The 27,882-nt window shown below is 35.9% G+C and overlaps 1 protein-coding gene across 4 annotated transcripts; it reads left to right on the top strand.

The window, feature by feature from the left end:
- The first annotated feature begins 176 nt into the window (after nucleotides 1-176).
- Nucleotides 177-26,830, top strand: LOC128990021 (kinesin-like protein Klp61F). 4 transcript variants are annotated; one of them, XM_054412235.1, is made up of 21 exons: nucleotides 982-1,333; nucleotides 4,873-4,987; nucleotides 7,036-7,141; nucleotides 7,887-8,025; nucleotides 9,424-9,570; nucleotides 9,947-10,101; nucleotides 11,759-11,902; nucleotides 12,441-12,710; nucleotides 12,954-13,146; nucleotides 13,329-13,511; nucleotides 14,923-15,185; nucleotides 15,633-15,772; nucleotides 16,069-16,184; nucleotides 17,639-17,821; nucleotides 18,171-18,338; nucleotides 20,101-20,334; nucleotides 21,855-22,034; nucleotides 24,088-24,298; nucleotides 25,026-25,222; nucleotides 25,473-25,604; nucleotides 26,488-26,830. In XM_054412235.1, the coding sequence occupies exons 3-21, from the start codon at nucleotides 7,071-7,073 to the stop codon at nucleotides 26,599-26,601; spliced, it is 3,240 nt and encodes a 1,079-aa protein (XP_054268210.1). In that variant the 5' UTR covers nucleotides 982-1,333; nucleotides 4,873-4,987; nucleotides 7,036-7,070; the 3' UTR covers nucleotides 26,602-26,830. The 4 variants fall into 4 exon arrangements, with proteins under 4 accessions (XP_054268227.1, XP_054268210.1, XP_054268219.1 ...); XM_054412244.1 differs by having other exon boundaries at nucleotides 4,863-4,987; XM_054412252.1 differs by lacking the exons at nucleotides 982-1,333; nucleotides 4,873-4,987 and adding an exon at nucleotides 177-463.
- Nucleotides 26,831-27,882: the final 1,052 nt, after the last annotated feature.

Genomic DNA, 27,882 nt, shown 5'->3' with positions numbered 1-27,882 from the left:
AACCACGGAAATTTTAACCATTCATCGCGATCGCAGGAGACGATCACAATATCACCGAGACCGCAAAGCAAAATGACTACAATATTTCGTAGCAACCACGGGAAATGAACTCCCGTGAAAATGTGGGAAATGCTTTGGGTTAATGAATTCGCTTTGACCGCAGGACATTTTTCCGATTCCATCGTTACCGTGGGAGACGATCAAGTAACATATTTGAAATCCATTCCATGACACTTGGTAATTTAAAGAATGTCTAAAATGTGGGGATAACCCACATCACCGCCAACAATTATGGTATAAGGTAAGAGTCAACCCCATCAGCTGATCCAAAGGCGAGCAGACAGTTCTACTCGGAGCGACACTAGCGCTCCGGCCGGAAAGGACCAACCGCCGGCAACCAGGTTTGTCTTGCTTGTACCACACACCGCAAAAGGACTCCTGGGTCTACTCTACAGTTAGTAAGGTACCCATAATGTCTAAGTAGTTAATTAATCTTTTGGGGGGTAAGGGGAATCATATCTTTTTCTAAATTAGACCAAGATCAACCAACAATAAATTAATTCAAGTAACTAAATTAAACTTTACGGTTATCGATATCATGTTTAGGGCAAGTTGCGGCAGGCTTTTCACAATGGCGAGGAGTAGTTAGAGTTGAATAAGATGTAGTTAATCTATTTATTTGAGACCTATCAAAGCTGGCTTATGCTGAGCAGGGTTTTCGTGAGTGCTATGGGGAAGTGGAATCAGCACGATTTTCATTAAGTGTGGATCTGGCTGGGTTTATTCCAGTCACGACCCCGCAAAAAATATCATGCCAAATCATGTATGATCATGCCAAATAAAACATGCTCCCTTAGGTATGATGTTTAATTCCCCATTCAAACAAACCTCTTTGTACATAGCTGCTCCTTTTTAGTTTCTTTTTCTTTTTCTTTTCTCCACTCTCCGCCGTTCGTTGGTGCTATGATTGTTGTTGTTATGGTTTTTTTTTTTTAATTTAACCTCAAAGAGCCTTAATCTCTTATGTTATTTTAACTCGACCTAACTTAAACTTTTATATTTTCCTGCATTATAAAGACTTTGATAATGAGTTTGCTATATATTGGTACTGCAATGATCTAAATGCACACTAGTGTTTTAAAACAAGTTTTCAGGAGAAATTTCAGGCCAATGGCATCCGTAGCTATGTATGAAGGACCAGAGTTTTCTATGGAAGATTGTAAAAACCATCTGTCTCAATTCTGTGGAGGGTCCTTTGATTTGCAAATTGACGATTCTTGTGGGATTGCCACTTTAGTGATCAATCATTTGGCCAAGAAAAACGCCATCACCGGTAGGAGTTTGGTTTTTACTTAAAGTTTATACAGAGCAATTCCTTGTAATGTTGTAAACTTGTCACCCTCACCCTCTCTAAAACTGACTCTATGGTATTGCAATAAACTAGGCCTAGGCCTTAACAATTTTTAGCATTACAAAATTCTATCAAAATCAGCATTTAAGAAATCTCTCTTAGCACGTTAACTTAGCTGCGGAGCGGTTAAAATTGGTCGGTGCCGGTTGCTTGCCAGGTGCTGCGCGGTCGTAATCGGCCGTCCCATGATTTAACTTTGTACAGTCAGTGTGAGCTCAGCTATTGACACAGAACGTTACAGTCGTTACCAGCCTGTAGTTTAGAATGTGAGCTTTATTTTGGTCTAGGTTTGTACTAAAATTTCCCGTAAATTCCCTTCTGGCAATGCTTTTGTCCCGGTTTCAGGGATTTTCTCTCTTCGAGCCATTACAAAGACTGGCTATGGATCCAGTCAGTGCTACTACCCTTGGTTATTTAACACGTTCGGTAACTGCTACGTCCACTCTCAGGGTAACACAGCACAATCACCGCTGCTCTTTTGGGATTCATCAGACTGAAATATTTGAATGCCAATTGCGTTCGCTGATTCGTTGGCGCTCCGGGGCTTTGCCGCCATTGGCGAGCGCCCGTTTCATGTAGGTTATGCCGCAGTGAAAGGTTAAGCCACTAACCAATCTCATGGCTTAAAATTATTTTAAGGGACTTCTTGTGTGACATCACTAACTTATTACATCCAAGTCACTGGTCCGGCCATGACGGAATTCATACAAATGAATTATGCCAATATTCAATAACTATTTCACACTACTTAGTACTTTCAAACAAAAAATTAGTAAGTTACCTCTCCCGGAACCGAGTTATTAATTATTTAAAGGTTCCGGGCCAGTGACATGCTACAGGCCACCATGCTTGATTTACTTACCTAGCCTACCAAGTGTGGTATTAAACTTAGTTGTTTTAAGACCCCTATAGAATTGAATAGCAAAACTATACTTTTTGCTGTTATGTGGGATTTTATTATTTTATTGTTTTTATATTTTGTATTTTGTATTTTATATTTTATTGACTTCTGCCAACCGTGCCAACTCACTATTCAAATGCAGGCAGAGGCAACCAGATTAAAAATATATTTTTAACTAGATAGGTACATGAAATAGTTTGTGTGTACAAATAAATTTGTTATTAATAATATTTAATAACTGCTAAACAAGTTCAGAAATGATTAAGCTGTATTTTGTTCTTGCATTATTCTTTGAAAAATTGCTAAAATCAATTCTAACGATAATATCGAAGTAAAATATCGATATCCCGATAATATCGGAAGTCTAATATCGATATAAAAATATCGATATATCGGAACCAAAATATCGATATTTCCGATATATCGGATATCGATACCAAACACTACTCTAGTGTTTGAAATTTTGAAAGTTGTCAACGAACGAACGAACTTCATCTTCATCTTCTTTCTTCATCCATCTTCCTTCCCTTCTCCTTCATCTGGGCCCTGTTTCATAAAAATACTAGTCTAGTAATTACTAGTCTAGTAAATACTAGTCCCGTATTTACCTGTCCTACTAATTTCTGTTTCACAAACGTTTTTATACCGCTAGTAAATATTAGTGTATTTTACTAGTCACGTGACCAAAACTACTAGTCACGTGACCAACTTTACAAGGTAAACTCTCAAAACAAATTTCTAACCTCAATCACGGGTTTTCAAACCCTTTATAAAGAGTTTTAATTTTGTTTTCATTTTATACAAAAAGTAAATAGTTGTAGAAATGCAGTGTTTTCTTTAAATTAATAACTATATAGACACATAAGTAAAACAATCACATACCGGTACTATATATCAAACCGCTATTATTTATGTTCATCAATGAGCACGCCGGCGCGGCGTCGCGTCGCTGCAATCAACACGGTGATTGTAGTAGTCGGTTGTAGGCCTAGTTGCGGCGCTCAACAGTTGGGTGGAAGTTGATCTGTTGCTGCCGCATTCGCACAATTTGTATAGTTTTTGTTTTATTCTGACATATAAAATTTAGCTTGCTATGAGTAAAGACAAGAAGGCTCAAATTTTGAATGTAATTAAATCGTCTAAGGACATTTTGTTTGGAACGTTTTCAAGTACCCTAACCTATGTTTTCAAATATTCGAATGCATAAGAATATTTGGGTTAAAAACCATTTGGAGATATTCTAATTTTGAGTCTACAAACCATGAATAATAAGCCTAAACGTTTATTGATGTAACAAATAATTGCAACGCCGTTACTAGCAATAGAGAAGTAGGTTTTCAAGTATAGTAAAACATGGCATAGGCGCTATGGCAGGGGTTAGCCGGTTAGCTCAGAGGCAGAGTTCTCGCTTGTCATGTGGTGGGTCCCTGGTTCAAATCTGCGCCACTCTACTTTTTATTGCATTCATTAAACTTTTACATGTTTTTTACATTAAAATAACAGCTCTAATCAACATCTATTTTTTGATTACTTTGAATAACAAATTCAGACTACCAAAATGGATTTAAAGTAATGTTTTTATGATAAGCAGTTCAGTTCAACGCCCAAAAATCAAATATAGGTCTACAAAATTGTTAGTACATCACAGGGTTTTAGCTATTTAGGGAAGCAAATAATAAGCACCTCAAAAAATACAATGCAACTCCTCTTTAAAATTGCCTTACTATTATTTCCTATTAAAATGTCTTTAAATAAAACCGAGAGCCTTAATTGGGTGTAAAATAATCTGATTAATGTTGCATTGTTGGATACATTTTTGTACATCTTTGTATGCAAAACGGTATGCGGTTTTAATTTGGTTACTCTCAAAGCTTAAAATTATTTTCTCTGTGATAGCTAAATAGTTTACAACCATGAAATTTAACTCAAGTAAAATTAGACTAAAATTTCACAGAAATTGATAACTCATAATTATAATTATTCTAATAGGGCGATTGTACATACATTATAAAATTCAATTTCACTCATTTTGTACTACGCCACATTTATTGATAGTAATTTATATCTAATAATTATCATTTTAGCACTCACATACCTATTCGTGAGCCAATTCGCACTAGCAAAAATAACTTAATAAATTCATTTTTTTATGATGTGAGTAATGAAGGGTAACTCTCTTTCCAAAAATACTAGTCTACTTCAAATAATACGGGTGAAGAGAGGTTGGTAGAAAATAGCAAGTATTTACTAGTGTAATTTACAAGAGTAAAACTTTATGAAACACACATTGCTGTCTACACTAGTAAAAACCACTAGTAATACTAGTTCCTACACTAGTAACTAGTATTTAACACTAGTAGGTTTTTGAAACGTAGACTTGTAAAATACACTAGTATTACTAGTCCATGGACTAGTAAATACTAGACTAGTATTTTTATGAAACAGGGCCCCCTGGTGAATGTGACGGTCTGAAAGACTTTGGATTGGAATCGGTTCGATTTGTTTTTGAGAATTTGCCCGTTTGACTAAAGGTCGAGTTATTCTTTTTAGTTTGGTTTAGATTTGATCAAGAATCATCTTGAGCAAATTATCGAAGGTTTCAAACCCAAGTTTCCTTGTGCCTAGAGGTTAGGACAGGCCTAGACCTACAACTACGCTACACTGTTGCCGGGCTGGTAAGTAAATAATACTCCCTTATAAACCGTTCTTAGTATTGTTATTAAGTACCATGCCTATTATTCTTATGATCCATTTACTTACTTTTCTTATTGGCTGTTCCTTTTGTTTTTCCTACAAATTTTTATTTAGATAATTTCAAAAGGGGCAGTAAGTTAAAAGTTTTTTTAGCGAATTTCCCATATAGGGAATAAGCTATTACCGTAGTACTCATGGTAAGACCTGGACCCGGGACCGATTTTTTTTTTCGTTTTGAGGTCCCTAGAGGCCAAAAACACCATCCGTTCAAATTCATATATATATATATATATATGTGTGTCCGTTAGCGCGATAACTCGAGCAAAAATGATCCGATTTTGATGAAATTTGGTACAAACGTGTAAACCTACGTTTATTCGAACGAGTTCGCGAACCAGCATGATCGGACCATGGGAACAGGGGTTTATGGGGGCTTTTATGGGGTAAAAATGGGTTTTTCCCATTTTTGACCCAAAAAACATAAAATTTTGAAATTTCTTTCCAAACTATTTTGTAGAGCTTAAAAAAACAAATAATTTAGTATATTGAAGCGTTATAATGCACCTAATGGTTACGGAGAAAATTCCAAAAAATTGTTAATTTAAAATTCCCATGTTATTCTTATGGAGAATAAGTAAACCGTTGTAGTGTGCTTGTTTATTAACATATTTTGCCCAAATTTGGAAAATGTTTTTATTTCTTACTAACTATTAACATTTTACATAAAAAAACACTTTTACCCTCTCTGTTGCAGCAAACCTAAGTATGTGTTAAACTGATTCTATTTAAATAGGGAATAAATGTGATATTTTTAAGGAGACATTTTAGTCTAAATCAAATCAGGCAAATGGAAATTCGCTTAGTCTGCAGGTTTGCTGCGACGGGGTCATTTTACTGATTAACTTAGGCCTAAGTTATGTAACTTAAGATTTTGCCACACAAATTTTTGAACATGGTTTGGTTTTGTTTCCACTTGCTGTGAGATTATTGTACATAGGCCTATTTTATATTTTTGATGGCTAGGGCCTAGGCTTATTGCATGTGCATATATAGGCTACTCATGGATAATAATGGCTGAATTTTCTAATCTTTTTTTAAAAATGTCAGTATAATAAACACAACAGCAATTTATTTGTGTTTTCCTGGCCTGGGGGGGATCTCCCCTTGATTGAGAGTTGGCCCCTGCCTCAATGAATGGTTCAATTTATTTTAGAATCTGTTATGCAGCTCGTAGGATCATTTGTCTGTTTTGTAGCAGAGCTGTTACTAAGAGACCCGTCAAAAAAAAATTGAGAACATGGTAAGGTAGACTTTATTTTTTACTGTGTAGGACTAGGCCTACATTATTTCCGAGTTGCATCTCTGATCACACTTTTTGTTTATTCATTACTGGTACCGTTAGATATTAAATAGATGTTGGTAAATTCCATGAGTTAAGGTAAGTTAAGGGTAAGTTATGGATAAGTTAAGGTAGGTTATAAATAAGTATTTACCTACCATATCCTTTATTACAGGGTGTCCAGCTTCAACAATAACAAACTTTGGCCTACTGTACCTTAGATTATTTGGGAGGTCAAAAAAAGCGAAAAATGCCATACAACATGTGTCCTATTTTGAACTCGTTAACAAGTCTGTATATGTGTTTTTTACAAATATATTCATATCCTCAACAGTTTGAGCTACAGGGGTTGAACGCTAAACGGTTCAAGATAGGACACATGCCTTGTTGCGTGATTTTAATTGTTTTGACCTCCCGAATAATCTGGTTAAGTTTATCCTACTTGAAGCTAGAAAGCCTGCATATGTGTTCCAAGGATGAAGAAAACAAATTTGGCAGTTATGTAATAAAATCAGCTGGGATTAAACTTAAGGGGGTCCTAACAAGAAATGACTGTTCCTAAATTTAACATGATAACCATAAATAATTGATACCGGGCGGTAGTCAGAACATAAGTATTATTACCTAGGCTATGTAAGAAAATTATAGTTTTGTCTAAAAGTGATTTAATATTGTGGTTGTTGTTTTCAGATTCAAAAATATTGTGACCAAACCCTGAGTACAACATGGCTGGCAAGATGAACTTGAAGAAACCAGATGCTCAGGCCATTAACATTCAGTCATATATTAGAGTGAGGTAAGTCATGAAAAACCAATAATTTAATAATTTGTATACAAATTTTAATCCTTTTTTGCAATCTTTGAGTAAATTCTTATTTTTGTGTGAAGTAAGCATTTTACTGATGTCGCCTCGTAAAATAAACCAAGCTTGGGGGAATCTGTGTGATTTTGCACAAAATATAAACTGCCATATCTCTTCTTTTTTTCATGAGCCCCTTTAGCCTACGTATATATAGCCTATATATATATACAGGGTGCGGCAAAAGTCAGCGTACCGAAAATGCAGCTAAACTACAGCTGGTATTAAACATAGCTATAACAGTAGGCCTATTATTGTAAGTACATGTTAGAGAAGCTGTTTAAAGTAAACACCCCCATTGTCTAAACACATGTAGCACCTATTCAACACTGATTTGCAAATTCTTTTACATAAGCCTAGTTGTGAGTAAATAACATCATCAATTCTTTTAAATGTTCTAAACTTGAGGTTTCTCCGAAAACATGTTAGTAGGTTGTGTTCCAGGAAACTGTTGTAAACACTGATGTATGGAAGTTGATAGAACAAGCACTACACTAGACTTCACGGTCACAGGCGGAATAGTGACCAGACAAAAAATCCTCGATAAAGATAAAACTAAAACAAAATAAAAATAACTTGACGTTAGATAAAGTTTCTGTAATTTATAATGAGAGTGGGCTAGCCTGTCATTTGTTTTTTGTAGTTAATCAAATTTCACTAATTTATTCATAACTGGTTTCAGACCACTTTCTTCAAAGGAAAAGAAAGCCAATGTCCTCGAGTTTGGCAAGAAAGAAGTGACCATCAAAAGTGGTGCTGAAAGTTCTAAGTTGAACAAAACACTGTTGTACGATCGTGTTTTTGATGAGCAATCAAAACAGGTAAATAATATAAAGTTTGATTTCCTATGTACTGACCCTATATTTAGCTCCAATGGCCAACCAATACAGTAGGTATATATCTTAAATGCAAGTTTACAAGTTTACAATTACCTGAGTTAGTATAACAAAAAAACATTGCCTATAGGCCTACCAGTACCTAGACAATAGACAATAGACAATAGACAAATAATCTTTATTTACACATTCATTAAGAATAGTAGTAGCGTCAATTTACAATTTTTTCTAAATGTTTGGTTGAGGTGTTGTTTAGTCAAAGACCAATACTTGTTACCTACCTGCCTGACATGTGCTGCAACTTAAATAAAAAAATAATAATACCAATCTGACATACTGTACATTCTCTCATTAGCTTGTCAACAACCCTTTTCATGGGTAAGCGGTGTGAGGACTATGACCTCTTATGGCAGAAAATCACAAAAAGTTGCAATAAGTTCTGAACCGTAATTTTACAGAAATAGAGGTTGTAGCCTACTGTTTTAAGTCAAATACCCCCGCCGCAGCAAACCTGCCGACTAAGCGAATTTCGATTTGTCTGAATTGATTTTCAGTTAAATATATTTTAATAACATTAGGTTTAACAAGTACCTAGGTTTGCTGCTACAAGGAAACTAATAAAGTGTGTTTTTGAGTAAAATATTGATAGCTTAGTAGAAAATAAATAAATTTGCCAAGTTTGATTAAATATATATTCATAAACAAGCAAACTACAACATTTGACAATATTCTCCATAAGAATAACATGGGAATTTTAAATTTACAATTTTCTCCGTTACTAATAATCGAACAAAAATACTTTTATATACTAAATTATTTGTTTTTTTAAGCTCTTTAAAAAGGTCTAAAGAGAAATTGGGAAATTTTGTGTTTTGAGGGTCAAAAGTGAGAAAAACCAATTTTTACCCCATAAAACCCCCCGTAAAGCCCCGTTCCCATGGTCCGGTCGTGCTGGTTCGCGAACTCATTCAAGTTTATCCCGCTTTACACCTTTAAACCAAATTTCATCAAAATCGGACAAAAATTACTCAAGTTATCGCGTTCACGGACGTATATATATACATATATGTCTATATATATATATATACTACATATATAAAAATTTGAACGAATAGTGTTTTTGGCCTCTGGGGACATCAAAATGAAAAAGTAAATCGGTCCCGGGTCTAGGTCTTACCGTGCCACCTACGGTAATAGCTACTTCCCTATAGGGAAATTCGCTAAAAAAAGACTAAGTTATTACATGCTAAATTTGAATAAAAACTGGCCAAGCAGTTGTTAAACCGATTGTATGTTGTTTTTATTACTTTAGCAAGTCTGGATGCATCCTACCACTAATATTTATACCGGCAGTGAGATATTTAAGCTTGCTGATTTTCGCAGATTGTCATTTACAATGCGGTTGTAAAGCCGATGATCAAAGAAGTGCTTCAGGGCTACAACTGTACAGTGTTTGCCTACGGCCAGACTGGAACTGGGAAAACTTACACCATGACGGGGGACCAGGACCCTGATGCATGTTGGGAAGAGGTAAGTTAAGTCATAGATAAAAGATAGTAGATTTGTCATCCTTATGGAACAGCTGTAGCCAATTTGATTGTTAGTTCTGTACGTCCAACTAATGATGATGTAAATATGTTTTGTGTTGATTTGTTTATTAGTCCATTTGAGTTTAACAAAATATCGAACCATTTGCTGATTTACAATCTATTGCTGTTGATGATGAACCGTAATGGATTGGAAACATTTCCAGCATAAAGACTCAATGTTTTTCACACCAGACTCAATGTAGCCTATTTATGTAACATTTTTTGCTTACAAAAATAACTGCAAAAAATTAAGTTCTCAAAGAAAAAAAAAATTTGATCTCTAACCAACGAGTAATTACACTCATTTGTTACTGTAGAGCGTCCACGCAGGAATTGTCCCGAGAGCCATGCACGACTTGTTCCATGAACTTTCCATTCAAGCGTGTGAATACCAAGTGTCGGTGTCGTACATGGAATTGTACAATGAAAGGTTGCGAAGTCTCCTTAAGGATAATGAAGAAACAGACCTTAAGTAAGTATTGTGGAACATTGTGGTAAAGTAGTCAGGGGATGGATGTCTGCAGAAAGCAGCAGGGAAAATGAATCCAAATACTCTACTAAAGATTTTTTGTTAGGAAGCAGGCTTACCTGAATGGGAAAGAGTCCGAACAGGCAAAAGGGATAGCAAACTTTACACTGTAAACACAAAAAATTTGAATATTTCACTGTCACTGACAGCACTTTCAACAGTTTCAACTAAGGAAGAAAGAGTTTTCTTCAGGTCCAATGGTGACGGGGAGTTGTTAAGACACACAGCCTTTTTTTACCTTGTTAGTCTCAACAACTCCCCGGCCACCATTTTATACCTGAAGAAAACTCTCTTTCTTAGTTGAAAGTGCTGTCAGTGGCAGTGAATTTAATGTTTTTTGTAGTGTTACGTCTAGTGTGCCAGTTTGGACTCTTCCCATTCAAGTAAGCCTGCTATCCTCACAAACATTTCTTAAAATTTTTAAATTGGCCCTTGTGTTCTACGGTACATTCTTAACAACTTAAGTTTATTTAGGTTTCGGAGTGTTCAATCTAGTTGGTTGCCGGTTTGATCATGAGAAAAGTCAGTTTATCAATAATCTTTAAATAGTTCTAAACCGGATCTAGATGTTCTTGATTATTGGACTTTTTAATAAATGATCCTAAAGTGGATATTCTAGATAATTAGACATTAATGCGTCTTTATAATAATTGTGACTCTGTCTATTACATGTATATTCATTATTCAATAAAACGATTCTATTCAGACAGCAAAATGGCCACCATTTTTGGACTTGTAATTTACAGTACTTTCAAGTTTCAATGTTAGAAATTTACAAATAAAAACTGTAGCAGTATCAACCTCTGGATAAATGGGTTTTGGTTGATCGTTTGATTACCGTGGTTCTAAAGTTTGAAAAGGTTTCTGTGGCTTCACGTTTTAACTGTACATGATCTGAAACGCAAAATAAAATATGTATATAGATTTGCATGCATATTATCCAAAAAGAACATGTCAGGTGTTTCTGGAAATGTAAAGTACAAGTGACTTTTTTTATGGAGGAGCACGTCTTTGGATTTTGTTTAGGACGGGGAAGTTAGTTTTCGGTTTTCGATAAACACTATTAGCCTGTGGATAATGGTCCATTCACGTACAGCGTTTCATTCATTCTCTTTCAATGCTTTCGAGCCTTTAAAAATTCCGAACACAAAAAAAAGTTCATGAATGTTGCTGCAATCTGGAGAGATGATCACAATGTTTTTTTTTTTTTTTTTAAAGAGGTTGGCGGCCTCTTTTAACCTTGCATTTGCCCGTCCACATAGACTACAGATCTGTGCGTGGAACGTATCCAGCAAAGCAAGGGGTGAGCCGGTACAGTACAAAGGTGAACTGTACTGATAAAAGTTTGTGGCAGTGACCAGGATCCGAACCCACGACACTTCTGCCTTGGGCCCAAAGTCCGTGACGCTACCAACTGAGCCACCGACTCACCACAATGTTGCAATGACCATCTCCCATGATCGTAGATGTTGCAACAAACACTGAAGATGTGTTTTGATTTTTAATTTCCTTGCCTTCTCTCTTTATTAAGGCTTTGGGTACATTCAAATAGTAGCATGTACAATTTGCTGGATTTCACACATAGTGTTTTTACTTCCAGACTGATTGACGATTTGGAAGGAGGAGTGATTGTGAAAGGTCTTTTGCCAACACCTGTCAAAAGCAAAGAGGAGGTGTTTAAACTCCTTCAGCATGGAGCGGAGAAGAGACAGGTGGCTGCGACTCAGATGAACCTCAACTCAAGGTAAGATACAAGTCAGTTTTTGTTAATGATTAAAATTTAATGAAGTTCATAATTTGTATCACACTATGCTTTTGTAGTACAAAGGAACTTCGATAAGACCCTCAATCACAAGTCACTCATGATAACAAGTGTCATTTTAGATGCTCTTGATTTTTACCACCCCTAACTTACTGCAAAACTTGATAAGAAGTCTACCTTGATAACAAGTCATATTTGACAATCCCCAATCCCCATGATAGACTTGTTACAGATGTACAGTACTACTGTAATAGGAAAGTTTATCTTGATGGTAATTATTGATTCTTAATTGAAATAAATCAAGCTTTATAGATGCTTTTAGGGTGATATGAGCTTGATACCAGTGTAAAAAAAAACTTAAATTATTCTAATATGATCTTTTGTTGCAATTCATATAAGTACGTTTGAAATTCATTGTTGATGATGGTGAGTTAATGTTGTTCAAATCATATAAGTAATCTCATGATCCTATTATGCTGATCGGTTTGATTTGCTTCTAACATATGATGGAATGTTTCAGCCGATCACACACAATTTTTACGATCAACGTGAATATCAAGGAGAGTGCAGTTGCTGGCAAAGATGATGTACTGCGATGTGGCAAACTCCACCTCGTGGATTTGGCTGGAAGTGAAAACGTGTCCAAGTCCGGAGCCAGCGAAAACATACACAAATCTGCAACGGGGGTTAACAAGAGACTTGCAGAGGCTTCAAACATAAACAAGTCTCTGTTGACGTTAGGCCGAGTCATAACATGCTTGACGGAGAACAACCCACACATCCCTTACAGGTACAAATATTCAGAATGCAACCTAAGCTTAAGAAAGTAAGTGCTTCTCGCAAAAAGTTAACCATTTGTGCTTAAAAGCATGAAAAAGAAAAATACATCTTGAGTAATCAGCAAATAATAATTATTTCTTGGTTATAGAACTCTCAAAACATTAACATTTCCACTATATTTCATGGATTTAATTTTATAAACTTCAATAAACAATTAAGGATATCGGTGTGTGAAGGATTTTCTTGTTTATAGAGAGTCAAAACTGACAAGGTTTTTACAAGACTCGCTTGGTGGCAAGACTAAGACCTGCATCATCGGAACAATATCTCCAGCGCAGGCCAACCTGGATGAAACGGAGAGCACACTGAACTATGCTTCCAAAGCGAGATCCATCAAGAACAAGCCAGTGAGAAACCAGACCATCTCCAAGAAGGACTTTATGCAGGTGAAACTTTATAAAACTTTATTTTGCTTCACACTTTTTCTGCAACATTTTTTTTCAAAGTAGGGCCTACAGTCTTTATTGTAAAGCTGTGCTTAACTAATTTCAAGCAGTTTCTGGGTATACCCTTCATGTAGTCTTCAACAGACCTGTTCTCGCTTGTTACACTTACTTTGTTTTGATAGGTTGCGTCTGAAGAAATAATGAAGCTCAAAAAAGACCTGGAAGCTGTCAGGCAAGGAGAGGGGTTCTATATCTCTAAAGAGTCTCATGAAGAAATGATAAGCCGAATGAAAGAGCTGGACGACCAAGTGAAAGACTCACATGAAAAATATTCACGAATCAAAGAGTCGTACGAACAATCAAAGGTAATTAAAATAACATAACAATTAAATTCAAAAGTGTAGTATTCTGTTTTTCTACCAAAATTTTTTCTGAGATTGAAAAAAGTTTTTTTTCAATTTTTAATATATGTAATTCTTTACTGTGGTAATTCCATTTTAAATTATTGTCTCGTAAATCCTGAAAATCCGCTTCTTGCAGGAAGGACGTTCAAAGATGGTGTTGATAACGGAATGGTTGACTCTTTGAACTTGTTTAACGCAGTAGAAGATACATATTTTAGTTTTAGTCCTTTAAAACCATTCTTTATTATCCAAAACCTGATATTGTGACCAGAGAAAAAGATTTTTAGTGGCAAATCAACTGTTGAGTCCTAAGACCCATTTGTTTGGAAATTCAAAGCTGTCAATTTAAATTAATATAAGTTAAATCTCTTAATTTAACTGTGTTTGCAGGAAATAGCCTGCACACTATTATCCTTATATATAATACGTGAAGGTGATTTCTACAAAACACTACTCCTCCGTTAATAATGAAAGTATTTTTTGTGTAGACGCCCCATTTCACCAATTCCTGTTATAAGGCCCGGCGCATATTGAGACGCAGTCGGAGCAGCGCAGCGTAGTGCAGCGCAGGGCAGTGTTTTGTAAACCATGTATTTGCTAGGACACGCGCATATTATGGCGCAGCGCAGCGCAGGGCAGTGCAGTCCCGCACGTGGACTGCGCGCACTTGTGGTCGAGTCACAAGTGTCTGTGCCGCATTGCTCACCTGCGCCGGGTTGACTAGTGTTTTGTGACGGATCTAGAGGATAATTAATAGAAATTGTGCGTTTTTATCAATTTTTTACGTTACCATTCATAGTAAGTATATAAAGAGTAATTACAGGAGTGAAATCTGGGAGAAAATACAAAAATCACTAAACATTGCAAATTTTTCGCCCTTTCTTTCTTGTTCTAAGAAACAATAAATCTAAATCAGCACCTGAATCTGACTCATAACTCAAATCCTAATATTTAACAACGTGTTCACACAAGAAACTGTGTCACTCCTATACGAAAACTGTACGACTCTGCTTCCCAATATGCGATGTCAACTGTGCAACACAGACTTTTTGCCCAATTCTGCCCTGTGCTGTGCTGCACTGCCCGGATCGTGCCGCACAGCTCAATATGCGCCTGGGCTAAAAGTCCTCGGGCTTGAACTCAGAGTGAGTTCGTTTTCAGTTTCGGAAACTGGAGTGGAGTGGTTGATTACATTATCGTGGAGTTGACTCTTTTACATCGGAAATTATATGACTGTCAGGATTATTCGTTTTGAAATAACGCCTGTAATACTAACTATGCAATTGCTTGAATTCGAGCAACAGGTGCACTAGTTTTTATAATATTTGTATTAGTACTCATAGCTCGATTTAATACAGTATTTTTGCTCTAGGAAATGTTCAGTTCCTTAAGCTCCGACTTTGACGACAAGTGTGCCGAATATGAAGAGCTTGATAATCTGTTCAGAATCGAAAGCCAAAGATGTCAAGAGAAGATGAAAGAATTCGCAAAGGAAGTCGTTGTCAGGGAATATTTTATCAAAGAATATGAAAAGACCGAAGGCAGTCTGACAGAGCAAGCAAAAACTTGCAAGTCTGTGCTGGAAAACCTCTTAGACCAGAGCAATCGATTGCACGACAAAATTGATAGAAAGCAGTAAGTAAATATTTGTCCAAATCATCCTCTGTGTTTGTTATCAGAGAAAAATTATGCAGATGAAACGTGATTGAAGACGTTATAATAATTTAAACCTCATGTTATATTTTTATTGCAGTCACCCATTTATTTCAGCCTATCATTTAATATAGTGAATGTCAGATGGTTTAAACGTCAAAGAATATTAAAGAAAATTTCAATTAGACAAGTTTGGTAATAATGAAATGGGCTTGAAAATAGAAAAAACTAAAATTGATCAACTTTATTGTAAACATTAGGTCTAGTATGTTTTTACAGTAAGAATAAATGTTTTAAGTTTTGTTTAGCCTTGATAAGACATTGTTGCTATATTTGAAAATCGTATATTTACTTGATTTAGTTCTTTTTAGGTATAATGTATGAAATTTCAATTTTTCCTATAAATTGCAAACTTGTTGTGCTTCACAGGTCTAACGAGTCAGACAACCTGCAGATGTTGGGTCGCTACAAGGAAAATGCTAGCAAGAAGGTTGCGGACTTCAAAAGCAAGCTTGATTCGTTCCTTGACGAAGAAAAGCAGTTTGTGAAAGAAGTTATCAAAAATGCCAGTAAGCTTTGTGATCTGTTTTTGTGATGAAGTATCAGAGTTAAATTTATAAGCTAGATGAAATCTACATTTATCTTCAATATTATATGCTCTCTTAAAAAACTCCACATGAAAACGTAAATGGGTACATTTTGTTTGAATACTTGACATACAAATCGATTAACAATACAATTATAAATTCTTTTTGAGACTGATCAGCAAAGCGCATTTGATACCAAGAACCCATTAAAATCTTTGTAAATTAGTATCAATAAGATGGAGCCTAAGTTTTTAAGTTATCAATTGATTTTGTTTAAGGTACTGTGAACAGATTATTTGAAGAAGAGAACCATAATGTTTTATCAACCATTAAATCTTTTGAACACCAGATGAAAGCCCTTGCACAGTCAAGGAATGAAACACTTCACAATAAGGTATGTATTGAAATACTTCTTGTTCATCTTCATCCTAGTATAGGGTGTCTACAGCTCTCTGAACCTCTTCTTCAAGATAAGACCCCAATTTCAGATCACAGATGTCCTGAAAACCCTACAGAATTTTATAATGTATCCCAGATTTTTTAATATATTTTTTTATAAAAGAAGTAATCATTTTGGTAAACTACAACATTTTTATGTTCTGTAAAATTTTGTTGTTGAAAGTTTGAGCACAATTACTGGGGTTACAAGCTGGAGGTTTTGCTGTTACTGTGATGTGCAAAGTCAACGAACTTTTGTCTTGTCAGCTGATAACACGTGTTTTGTTGTAATATGACTAATATGTATGTATATGTTTAATTTACTACCACATAGGTAAACGTAAGAAAATTTGCCACTGTAGCGTAAAGCATAATAAATAGCTAACCAGACCTGAATTTCCCCAATTTTTGTATGTTAAGGTTGTGCCACAGAGTACAGAGGCCTAGACTATTTGAATATTTAGTGAGGGTAGCATGTGGTACACACGGCTACATTTTGGGTGAATTGGTCATGTGAATGATTACCATAACCAAACTGTTCGTGTTGGAAACGAAAACTGGCCTCATTTATTCAACCTGAGGAGACAATTTACCGCTAGTCACAGGCCCAAAAAGCCAGCTTTGATGATTTAACCCATTAAATAATAATAAATAATAACCCATTAAATACAGAAATATTAATATTACAATAATGACACAGGAAATTAGATGAACATTTTTGACTACATGACCTGAAAACAATTATGTGAATTCAGAATAATTACATTACTAACACCTAACACCGTAACTAATGTGGGGTCCTTACCCCCTGTCCCTAGCGTCCTAGCACGTACGCATGTTGGATGTTCGATGGCAGCGGCAAGACAAAACTTCTAGTCATCTCTCGTCGTCTCCTCGCTCTCGCGCATGCGCTAGCACTCACGTGACCTGAAGAGTGCCTTCTTATTGGGACATTTTAATTGTTGAGGTTAAGCTCCACAGGTAGTAGGCTTACCTGAATGGGAAAGAGTCCAAACTGGCACAAGACACACAAAACTACACCATATACACAAAACTACACCATATACACAAAACATTAGAATATTTCAGTGTCACTGACAGCATTTTCAACTAAGGAAGAGAGAGTTTTCTGGCCTAATGGACCATAGTAGTTATTATGGACCAGTAGGCCTGAAACCTCTCTTCTTAGTTTAAAATGCTGTCAGTGACAGTAAAATAGTCCCATGTTTGTGCATATAGTGTAAAGATTGTGTTTCATGTGCCAGTTTGGAATTTTTTGTAAGGTAGTTAAGGAGACTCCCTGTAGATATACGATGACAGGTGACTATGAAAGTCATATGTATATTTTACATTGATCTTTTTAGTGATTAATTAATAGTTTTTAAGGTGTCGTTTCTTGTTTTGTTCCAGCAAACGGAGTTTACTGGTGAAGTCAATTCTTGCAAGTCACGAGGGGAGGAAATAATACAACACTTTGTAAACCTTTACAAAGACGTGATCAAGTCACATATTCTGCCCTCGATGAAGAACATTCAAGATCAGCTGAATCTTATCACCAAAGTCACTGAGGAGGGAAGCAATAATCTCGCCAAGGTAGAAACAAAAACTGAATTTACTTATTTATCATTACTGATCAAAATATCTAGTTTAATTTGTCGTTAACTCTTTGACTTTCTGCTATCACTGTCAGAAATTTGTTTTAGGCAATTTAGTTGTGTATCTCTTAAGTAATGTATACCTAACTATGTGCTTCTCTGAAAATTATCTATATCTGATTCTGATACCACTGAAATAAATATTTTACAATTTAAAACTGATATTATGTTGTCTGTTTTATTTGATTTTTAAATCAAATCATATCATTGTGACATCATTCTGAATCAGATAGAAAGTATTTCCTGTGTATTTATTTACATAATTACAAGTGTAAATATGTTTTCAGTTCGAAACCAGACAGAAGAAGCTGATCTCTGAAATCACAGAGAGCCATGTGTCGTTGATGAAGTTTTCCACTGAAATTGTTGATCAAGTTGAAGCTATAAGACATCAAAATAAAGAAGTTATTGCTAAACCAATAATAATCAACACCCTTGTCGACCAGTTCAACGAAGTGAGTGTGGAGTTTTAAGTATTGTATTACTATCATCAATTACTGGTATCGAAACACAAGGGAGTTTTTCACAAACTCCAATGACGTTAATTTAATAAGCAGCGCGTTTCACAAGCTCCAAAATTCACCAAATACAGTCCCGGCCAGAAGTTGCTGCAGGGGTTTCCACGGTCACATTGCAGGCACTGTCCGCCATGGTTAGGTTAGGTTGGGTTGGATTAGGTTTTCAATTCTACATTCTTTACAAAGCATTAACAGACCAACAATTTTGTTTTGCGGCGCGTGGCTTACACCGTATATTGTGTGGAGTCTGATATCTGACCGTGGCAACTGCTGGCCAGGACTGTTCTTTTGATATATGTGAATTTTGGAGCTTGTGGAACGATAAATATTTAACATTTTTTTTTTTTTTTGCTATTGGACTTGGTGAAATTTGGAGTTTGTCAATCGCTCTGTTTATTAAAATATTTTTTTTTTTAGAGTTGGCAAAATTTGGAGTTCTTGAACTTCACCCAAACGCAACTGGGTGTATTTTAGCCCATCTGTCATGTGGATGTGATCGAGATTCCTCTATAGGCCTATACCAGTATGGTATAGACAATACTGCCACTGGTCTATAATTTAAAACATTAACATTTTTTGCCACTTTTAAAAATTTACTTTAGTTTTCCATTTTTTTGTTTAAATTGTTAAAAAATTCTAAGGGTTTAACTAAAAGCTTGGAACAGCCTGTAACGGTAAAAATATTACGAGATCAGAAAGCGAGCGTTCAGACGATTTCAAATGTCCCGCGCAAGGTCATTAGTTCTCCGAGCGGTCACGTACTGCGCTAGCGTCGCGATCCCTATAAAAGCCGCGCAGGACACGGGACAGTCGGACTTGAGTGCTGGGCGAATAGCTAGCAACATCTCCCTGGTAGGGCGAGGGCGGAATAGCCCGGTAATAACCAGTGGTGGAATAACCCTGGAAGCGTCGAATACTAGGGTTAGGCTGAGGGCGGAATAGCTCTCGGGCCCGCGGATATAACGAGACGATAGGTCGAGGGCGGAATAGCCCGGTAATAACCAGTGGTGGAATAACCCTGGAAGCGTCGAATACTAGGGTTAGGCCGAGGGCGGAAAAGCTCTCGGATCCGCGCATATACACCGCGAAACCGTAGGTCGAGGGCGGAATAGCCCGGTAATTAGCCAGTGGTGAAATAACTCTGGTGTCGTCGAATAGTAGGTGTTAGGCCAGGGCGAAATAGCTCGTGGACCCGCGACAATCGATTCGGTTAATTGTAAGTATAGTTGGTTTTAATTCCAAAAGTGAAACACGGTATATCCATTAAGTAGAGGTTTGTTTTTATTTTCGAAGTTAAGATTTTAGTTAATTACGACCAGTGTTTCACTCACAGAATTAACGCCAAATTACTAATTTGTTTAAATTAAGGCCTAACCTGGGCAGTGATGAATGTGTCATTTACTGAAAGCTGATGCTTTAACGACCATATCTGAGCCCATATTTTAAAAACTAAATACTATTATTATTACCACTAACCCTGGACTAACTCAATTAGATTAGCTATCCGAGGCCGACAGTACAATTTTGTCCCAGGACGAAATTGCACCGTCACAAGCCTTTGAACAAATATTTTAGAAGCTAATCTGGACCATTGTGCATTTTAATGGGAGAAAGTGAGTTATTAAAAAAAAATGTTTCTAAACCATTGGTGAGTGATTTATAGCGTGTGGCAACTACCACTAACCTTTCTTTTTTTCAGAATATCAAGCAAGTGATGTCAATCCTGACAGCCGCACAAGGCAGTTGTGCATCTATCAAGTCTGAATCCGCCTCAGTGTTGGCGGGCGCAACAGCCACAGAGGAGGGAGCGGAATCTTTGAAAGAAACAGCTATGTCTAATCTGCAGATACTCGGATCTATCCAATCAAACGTTGAGGAAGTGAAAACAGTTAGTGAACAACAATCAGAACAGGAGAAGACTCTATCGAGCGAGGTAAGCTCAGTAGTAGGCTGCAGCGAACCTTCAAAACCAGAATTACTTGAGAGGTTTGGATTGCTTTCCCAAAAAACGTTTGTGTTTCCTTCTCATGAATTTCCGCTGGTATGGACACTATATTTAAATTAGGGGTGTGATGATTCTCGATACCACCTGATACTTAGACGTTGGTGTTGGTATCAAGAATCGATCGTCAAAAGTCGATACCAATACCATACCTGTCATGGTATTACCGCTATTGTTGCGAATGCGCAAGATGACAACAACGTTTCTGTGACTGGGAGAGACAATGATGATGTCTACACAGCCGCAGGTGATATTAATGATTCCGTCGTGATCGCGGAAGACTACGATGATATGAAATAAATAAATTAGCCAAATTTTATTAAAATACATCCATAAACAAGCAAACTATTTACTTTCTCTATAAGAATAAAATGGGCAAATGTATATCTTTTCTCTGTAGTATTTCATTGTACAACAACGCTTCAGTTCACAAAACTATATTTTATAGAAATCGGTTGGTGGTCTAGATCTTACCTTGCTACATGCGGTTTAATATATCTCAAGCATAATTGATACGATTGACAAAATTTAAAATATGTACTCTATTATCACAAACTGCAATGAGTTTAATTTTTCTGGTAAACAAATTTTGTTTTAGGTGATTCAGATAATTGGGAGTTTGGACAATTTATTTCTACTTTACCATCAATTTTGAACGGTACTTAAGTAGACTTAGGATACGGAACTCTTTACTATCAAACTCGCTGAGAAATTATACTGATGTAGGAACTAGGAACTTTAACCCTTCCCGGACGGGCAAAATCGTGACATAGAACGGGAAAAAATTATAGGAAAAAATAAAAATTAATTTTTCTTATTTGTGTTTTGTTATACAAGTATACATAAAATAAACACAATGGAACACTTCATACTGTCAAAATAATTTTTTACTCGGTTTTAACTATACGGATATATCCGCTACCTGTCCGCGGATGAGTAGAAAAGCAGCGGATATCCGCCACCCGTCTTTGAAATAATGACCATGACAACGTTAGGCAACAAATAAAGAACAATATGTAAACAATAAATAATGACAACGTAGTGTTGAGGGCAAAACGTCGAGGGGGGAGCGTAGGAGAGGCACGGGAGAGGGGGAGGCGCGGGAGAGGGTAGGCGCGGGAGAGAGGGGAGAGTGTGGGAGAGAGCGCAGCCATGGAGAGGGCAGGAAAGTGGTGCCTTGGTACCGCAAAACATCTGGTTACTGCTCAAGCACTTGCCAGTCTGTCTGAAGAGAAGGCGGATATATCAGCTTCCCGTCCGGAACATCAAAAACCATAAGCGGAGATATCCGCCACCCGTCCTTTATCGTCAAAGACTTAGGCGGATATATCCGTCACCCGTCCGGGAAGGGTTAAGCAAATATAGGGGTTGGTACTATCATAACACTTACAGGGCTGCAGAACTATTATTTTTTTAAACTAACAAAAAACTCATTTGTTAATTTGTTACAGATCAAAGAAAATGTTGATAGTTTAGTGAATGAAGTAAACACACATGTTGAACATATTGAGAATGGAGTCAAGCAGAACATAGAGCAAGTACAAGTTCTATGTGGAAAACAACAGGAAAACCTCTCACGACTGGAAAACAGTGTTAGCATATTTACAGAACAAGTGTCTCAAACTGTTGTGGTAAGTTTACTTTTGTATCACGTTATTTTGTACTATGAATTTTATTTAGGTTTAGGTAACGCATGAAAGAATAGAAGTATAAGAATTGTCTACTGAAACAATAAGTGCCGTAAAACTGTATTTATGTTCAAGTTAAGGATATGAAATAGAGCATGTAGGCCTATCTATGTTTTCTAAATGAGAAAATTATATCTATATTCAGTAATAAAAAAGTCCTAAGTCAGCACTATTCCAGGACTGTAGGTATCCCTTGTATATTTTAAATTCAGTTTTATTTAAAAAAGCTTAGGTATGTAAAGAATTGGACTTTAAAAACTGTGCAACAAAACTTAGTAAGTTTTTGGCTTAGGTTTTTGGGATTTTTGTGTGGATAGCAGGCTTATCTTCCTTAATTAGAATTGTTGTCTGTAAAGTTTTTTTTTTCAAGTTATGTGCGTCTTGTTCCAGTTTGTACTCTTTCCCATTCTGGTAAGCCTATCATCACAAATTTAAAAAAAAGTTTAGCTTTATTTAAATTTTACAAATCCATATATAAATCCCAAAGTACCCATGAACCTTTTAGGAAACTAAAAGTCACACCCCCATAAACACTTAAAATGTTTGTCATGACGAGAAACCTTGTGCAAACCCCAGTCTCACAACCCCACGGGAATTTTCACAAACGTATGTTGGCAACACTGTTTACTTGGAGGATTCCATTCCCCCAACCCCTTTTCCTTCCCTACCTGTTGATATATTGTTTGTTCATCATTTTGTGTGGGTGCCGACACCTTGACAGGTTGTCTGTTCATAACATGCCCGTCTCAGAAGCCCAGTGTTAGTGTATTTTATTTAAAGCAGGGTCTCACAGGCCCAGTGTTTCGGTTTGTGTTTCTAAGCGGGGTCCATTATTTTCAAATGGGGTCTCACAGACCGGATGTTTCGGTTAGCGTCAGTCTGGGTATGGTTTCAGGATTAGTGTTAAGATCGTAATTCCTTTCTAAAAGGGTGATTATTTGTTTGTACTGTATTCTGTTATGTTTATTTCAGCTTAAGGGGATTCGCCACTGAAAAGGGTGAATTTTTTTATTTAATGAGGAAAGTCGTGAAACTATTTTTTTTCTACTAGGGTACTGTTTAACAAAAAATGGAAAAATTTTGGTTTAGGCTACTTCTAAATATAAATTATAGGTGGTAAAAAAATAAAATAGAGGTTTTTCGATCAATTTGTTAGGGGTTTTATAAATCGATATTCTGAAGAGAGTTCTTTATGGATTTTGATAAATTTGGTGTTTTTTTAAAGACAGTTATCTAAACGTAATATTTAGGTAGATTCATAGTAATATCTCACATACTTTTTTTGCTGTGACACATTAAATATAATTTTTCTTCAGAAAAAAGAATTAGTTTGAAAAAAAAAACGTTATTGTTCAGTACCTAATTAACTTAGATACCTAATTCTACCTAAATATTTTCCTAATATTGTCTAGAATAAGTAGTAAAAATTTCAACAATGTACCTTTAGTGGCTCTCAAGATATATAAAATTTTGTATTGAAAAATGTGAAATTTCAATGTTGCGGAAAACCGCGTTTGAATGAGAAGGTGTCCTATGATCTTGTAGCTATCGTAAAGAGCGAAACCCCTTGGTTATAACATATAATAACATTCATACATGGATTATATCATACTTTTTGGATGCAATAGGGTCCAATGTACAAAGAAATGAAAAAAAATATTTTTACCATTTTTCATGATTTTTACCTATTTTCAGTGGCAAATCCCCTTAACTTAACCAATCAATAGTTTTATTAATACTTATGAAGTCAAACGGGGATGAAGCCCGTGGGTAACAGCTAGCTTCTATCTAATGGTTGTTTGGGTTGAAAGCGAAATCTGTATAAATTAGAGCGTACTATACTGCTTTATTTAATGTTTCTGCCTATTCTTTTCAGAATTTTCTTATCACTTACCATTAATTTACTGTATTTATTTACTCGTTTAGTATATCAACAATTTGTATGGTAGTGAAATCAAGATGTGTTTTTTATACTTAAGTATTGAATTTTTTGCAGGCGTCTGAAAGTAAAGTTGAGAATTTCGTTGAACAAATCACAGATAAACTTATTGAGAATGAAACACGTTTTGAAAAAACGCTAAGGGAACAGAATAACGTGGCTCAAACTAAACTGCAGAATATGAATGAAAAACCTGAGCTTTCTCAAGTGGTTCAGGCGTTGGAGGAGAATTTAAAATCGATCAGCTATAAACAATATGTTCCTCAAGGTTTGTATCCCTATTTCATGTACACATTTCTGTAATAATTTTCTGTTCAAGCATTATTATTTTATTTCCTTCTATGAAGTTATGTTACAAAAGTCATCAAAGAATAGAAATCGCTCGTCGTTTTGTTCCAGTTCTGCTTCGTGTAACTACTTTTTTAAATTGAATAGAATGAATTGTTATCTTTACTTACTTCGCACTATAACCTTTCTTCAAATATTACTATATGTGTTTAATAATTGAATATTTGACAAATTTGTTTAATTTGTCCGTACTGATAGAATCATTTATCATTTTCTTCAGCTTCACATTTTGGATGATATACTTCCCTAATATACATCCATCTCCATCAGAAGATGTTTTAAGAATTTTATTGTTGTGGAGAAACACTGATTCGTTCCCACTGGTCACTGTTGACACAGGAACCTGATTTGTTGAAACTGCATGTATTTACTGTAATGCCGAGATGAATAAATAAATATTCTGTTACATTTTGATACGATACCATAAGATCTTATCTAATGATGTAAGTTAAATGAACATTAGTACTTTGTTGAGTAAAATCATTTTTGGTTGACCACTTAAATGTGGAACCTCGTTAACAAGACCTTGATAACCAAGTCATATTTGGTAATCCCCATGATAGGCTTGTAATCAAGTTTCTACTGTGAATGCTTGACGAAATACACAACAGGAATGTTTTCAAACACAGTTTTCACATGTGTTTCAGGATCGACTCCTCAGAGGATCAGCAAGGACCAACTCCAGTATCCGAGGAAGTTTGTCGCCACTGCACCGAGGATGGAGTTGGTGAGGAAACTGAGAGAGAAGTACCCAGAAGCTGAATCTGTACCCAATGAAAACCTGAACTTTAAGGAGTATTTGCCTGCAGACCCGTTTTTCAATGGAGACATTCCAGTTACAACTGTAAGTTATCACACTGTATTTTTTAATTTTTTTATAGTAGGAACAGGCTTACCCGCACTGTTGGTTAGTCTTTTGAGGTACTGTGACTCACAAATATACTCTCAAATTTCAGACTTTTCTTGGTCAGTGACCACAGACCACTTTGTCAATCACAGAGAAAGATTGTCTTCAATTACAAACTCCATCGTAATCTTCCTTGTGTCGTCTTAATTTGTAGTGCAAACTAACCGTTTCGATTGATTTTCTCTAGGAAAAATCCACTGGCAGTATTGGATCTACTGGAGACAGACGCACCGATTCCTCCACCCACTCCACGCCGAGGGCTGGCTCAGGACTGGGCCGCAGGTCTACCTCCATGCCAGACTTGAATGTAACAGACGATGTAAGTACATAGTTTAAAAACTGCTTAAACAAATATGCTGTACGTATGAAAATTCTTCATTCATAAATAAATACATTTTTTTAAGTAGTGGCTGTTTAAATAAGGCCTTCAGACATTCAGCGGCATATGACTAGATAGTTTATGGTCCTAATGCAAATGATAGAAGGTAAAGTGCAGTAATGGGTTAAAGAGTGGAATATTTCCATCAAATGTCAAGGGATTGTGTTTTTTTGGGTACCCAGACATCTCACAGAAGACCACAAAGAAAAAGGTTTTCACAGCAGTTTCTACACTCCCTAACCCATTTTGGTGCTTTTCACTCACTAATTGCACCGGCGGTGAATTTTGGCATAGGAAATGTCTCTTGTGCTGATCTACAGAAGGCTGTGACTTTAAGTAGGTCAGTGTACTCGATTCAGGGGGTTAGTTTTGTGTGTAGTGGTGGCGGAAAGGGCCTGGTTTGGGGGGGGGGGGTTGAAGTGGATCCAGGTACGACAATTTTAAGGGTTTTCGATATTGGGACATCAAGTACAGGTATAAGAGAGGCCAGATAATGCTAACAGTTGTTACCGATTTCTGTGACATTGGGTCGCTGACATTTGAGTCGTGGTAGTCAGTCGGTAGTGCAGTACATCTCTGAGCACCTTTAATTCGTTTAGTGTTAAAAATGCATTATAAAACAACGAAACAATGACCAAACAAACAAACTTCATCAACAAAAACGATATTTTACAACCTTCAATAAACTCCATACTAAAAAACAACGAAAAAGTCGGGTTTTGTAAGCAAGTGATGAGTTTGTTTTCTGAGTTATACCCAAAGTAGTTGTGTGTAAGCCTGTCTGTGTAATCTGTCACAACTAACATGTTATTTGTGTTTACAGAATAAAGAAAACATGAGAACTAGGAGTGCAAGGAGACCAACCAAATCCAAAATACCGGACCTTGTCATTCCAAAAAAGAAGAATATCCTGGGACCTGCACAAAATTTTGCCTGAAAAATCTGTACAAAACCTTATATAATAATAGTTAATAGATATTAAGTTTGAAAAAATATTATTATTAAAAAAAAAATGTATCAATGTAGTTTTATCTCTTGCTTGTGAAATGTGGTTAATGTAGCATATTTGTATATTTATTACTCTACACTTTTTTAATGCTCTCTGATGTTTTGTAAATACTGTGATTTTACTTTTTTATCCTAATAAACATTCATTATTTTATTTATTTGTGTTTCTACTCTTTTTTACCTTTTTGTGTAAGGGGCCTGATTTGAAGGCAAGCACTATATAGCCACTCGATTACTCAGACAGCTTATTTTTTATTCTTTCCCATTTCATAATTTATTACTCTGCTTCCAAAGGATTATAAGTGTTGTTAACACTTGCGATTAAAGAAAGTTTAGAAGTTAACCTAAATGTACCATCTCAGTGATATATGTGTAGCAAAGATGGATACATAATACTCTAAATGTAAAAATTACCTACTTCTATTTAACAAGGTTAACTGAACGTTTTACTACACCAAATTAAACTTCAAGTGATTTGCAATATTACTAAGTGCATTTTGTATCTTGTTTTTGAATTTACCAGTTCATAGGTTACTTTATAGTTAGGTTGAAATTAAACTACCACTCTACTGGGTAAAAAGAGTTCATAAAAGGGCAAAACCATCATAAAAATCTAATCAAGGCACTCCATGCACTCAGCATAGCAACACTGGTGGTCCGAACCCCCCTTCCGGTCTTAAATATAATATTTTTTTGTTAAATTAAATGTAAAATTATATAATCATACTGTATTGACGTTGGGGTTGATTATTTCAATGCCAAGAGGGCTATAATATAGAGGGCTATAAATAATCAATTAGAGTCCATACAATTCACTATTGAACTTGAAAAAGACAATAGGTTACCATTTTTAGACGTACTAGTTGAAAAATTAGATCAAGGCTGGCTTACTAGCGTCTACCGAAAACCCACTGCTACAGGACAAAATCTAAACTTTGCTTCTAATCACTTCTAATCTGGAGTTATTTACTTTGTTTAGGGCCTTATTAAAAATAGATTGGGGATAGCCACAGTTGTTTAAATGTTGTTTTATACTGTCTAGTTCTGTTTTAAGTATGCTGTCGTTGCTGCAAATAGATTTAGCCCGTTTGATAAGACCGATAACCAAGCCTGTTTTGACATGAGTTGGGTGATTAGAAGCAAAGTTTAGATATTGTCCTGTAGCAGTGGGTTTTCGGTAGACGCTAGTAAGCCAGCCTTGATCCAATTT

Source organism: Macrosteles quadrilineatus, unplaced genomic scaffold (assembly GCF_028750875.1).
Source record: "Macrosteles quadrilineatus isolate MER2022 unplaced genomic scaffold, UCM_ALF_1.0 Scaffold_1__1_contigs__length_201487025, whole genome shotgun sequence".
In the NCBI taxonomy this organism is placed as follows: Eukaryota; Metazoa; Arthropoda; class Insecta; order Hemiptera; family Cicadellidae; genus Macrosteles; species Macrosteles quadrilineatus.
The sequence above is the reverse complement of the archived record's forward strand: the minus strand, read 5'-3'. Positions and strand labels throughout refer to the sequence as shown.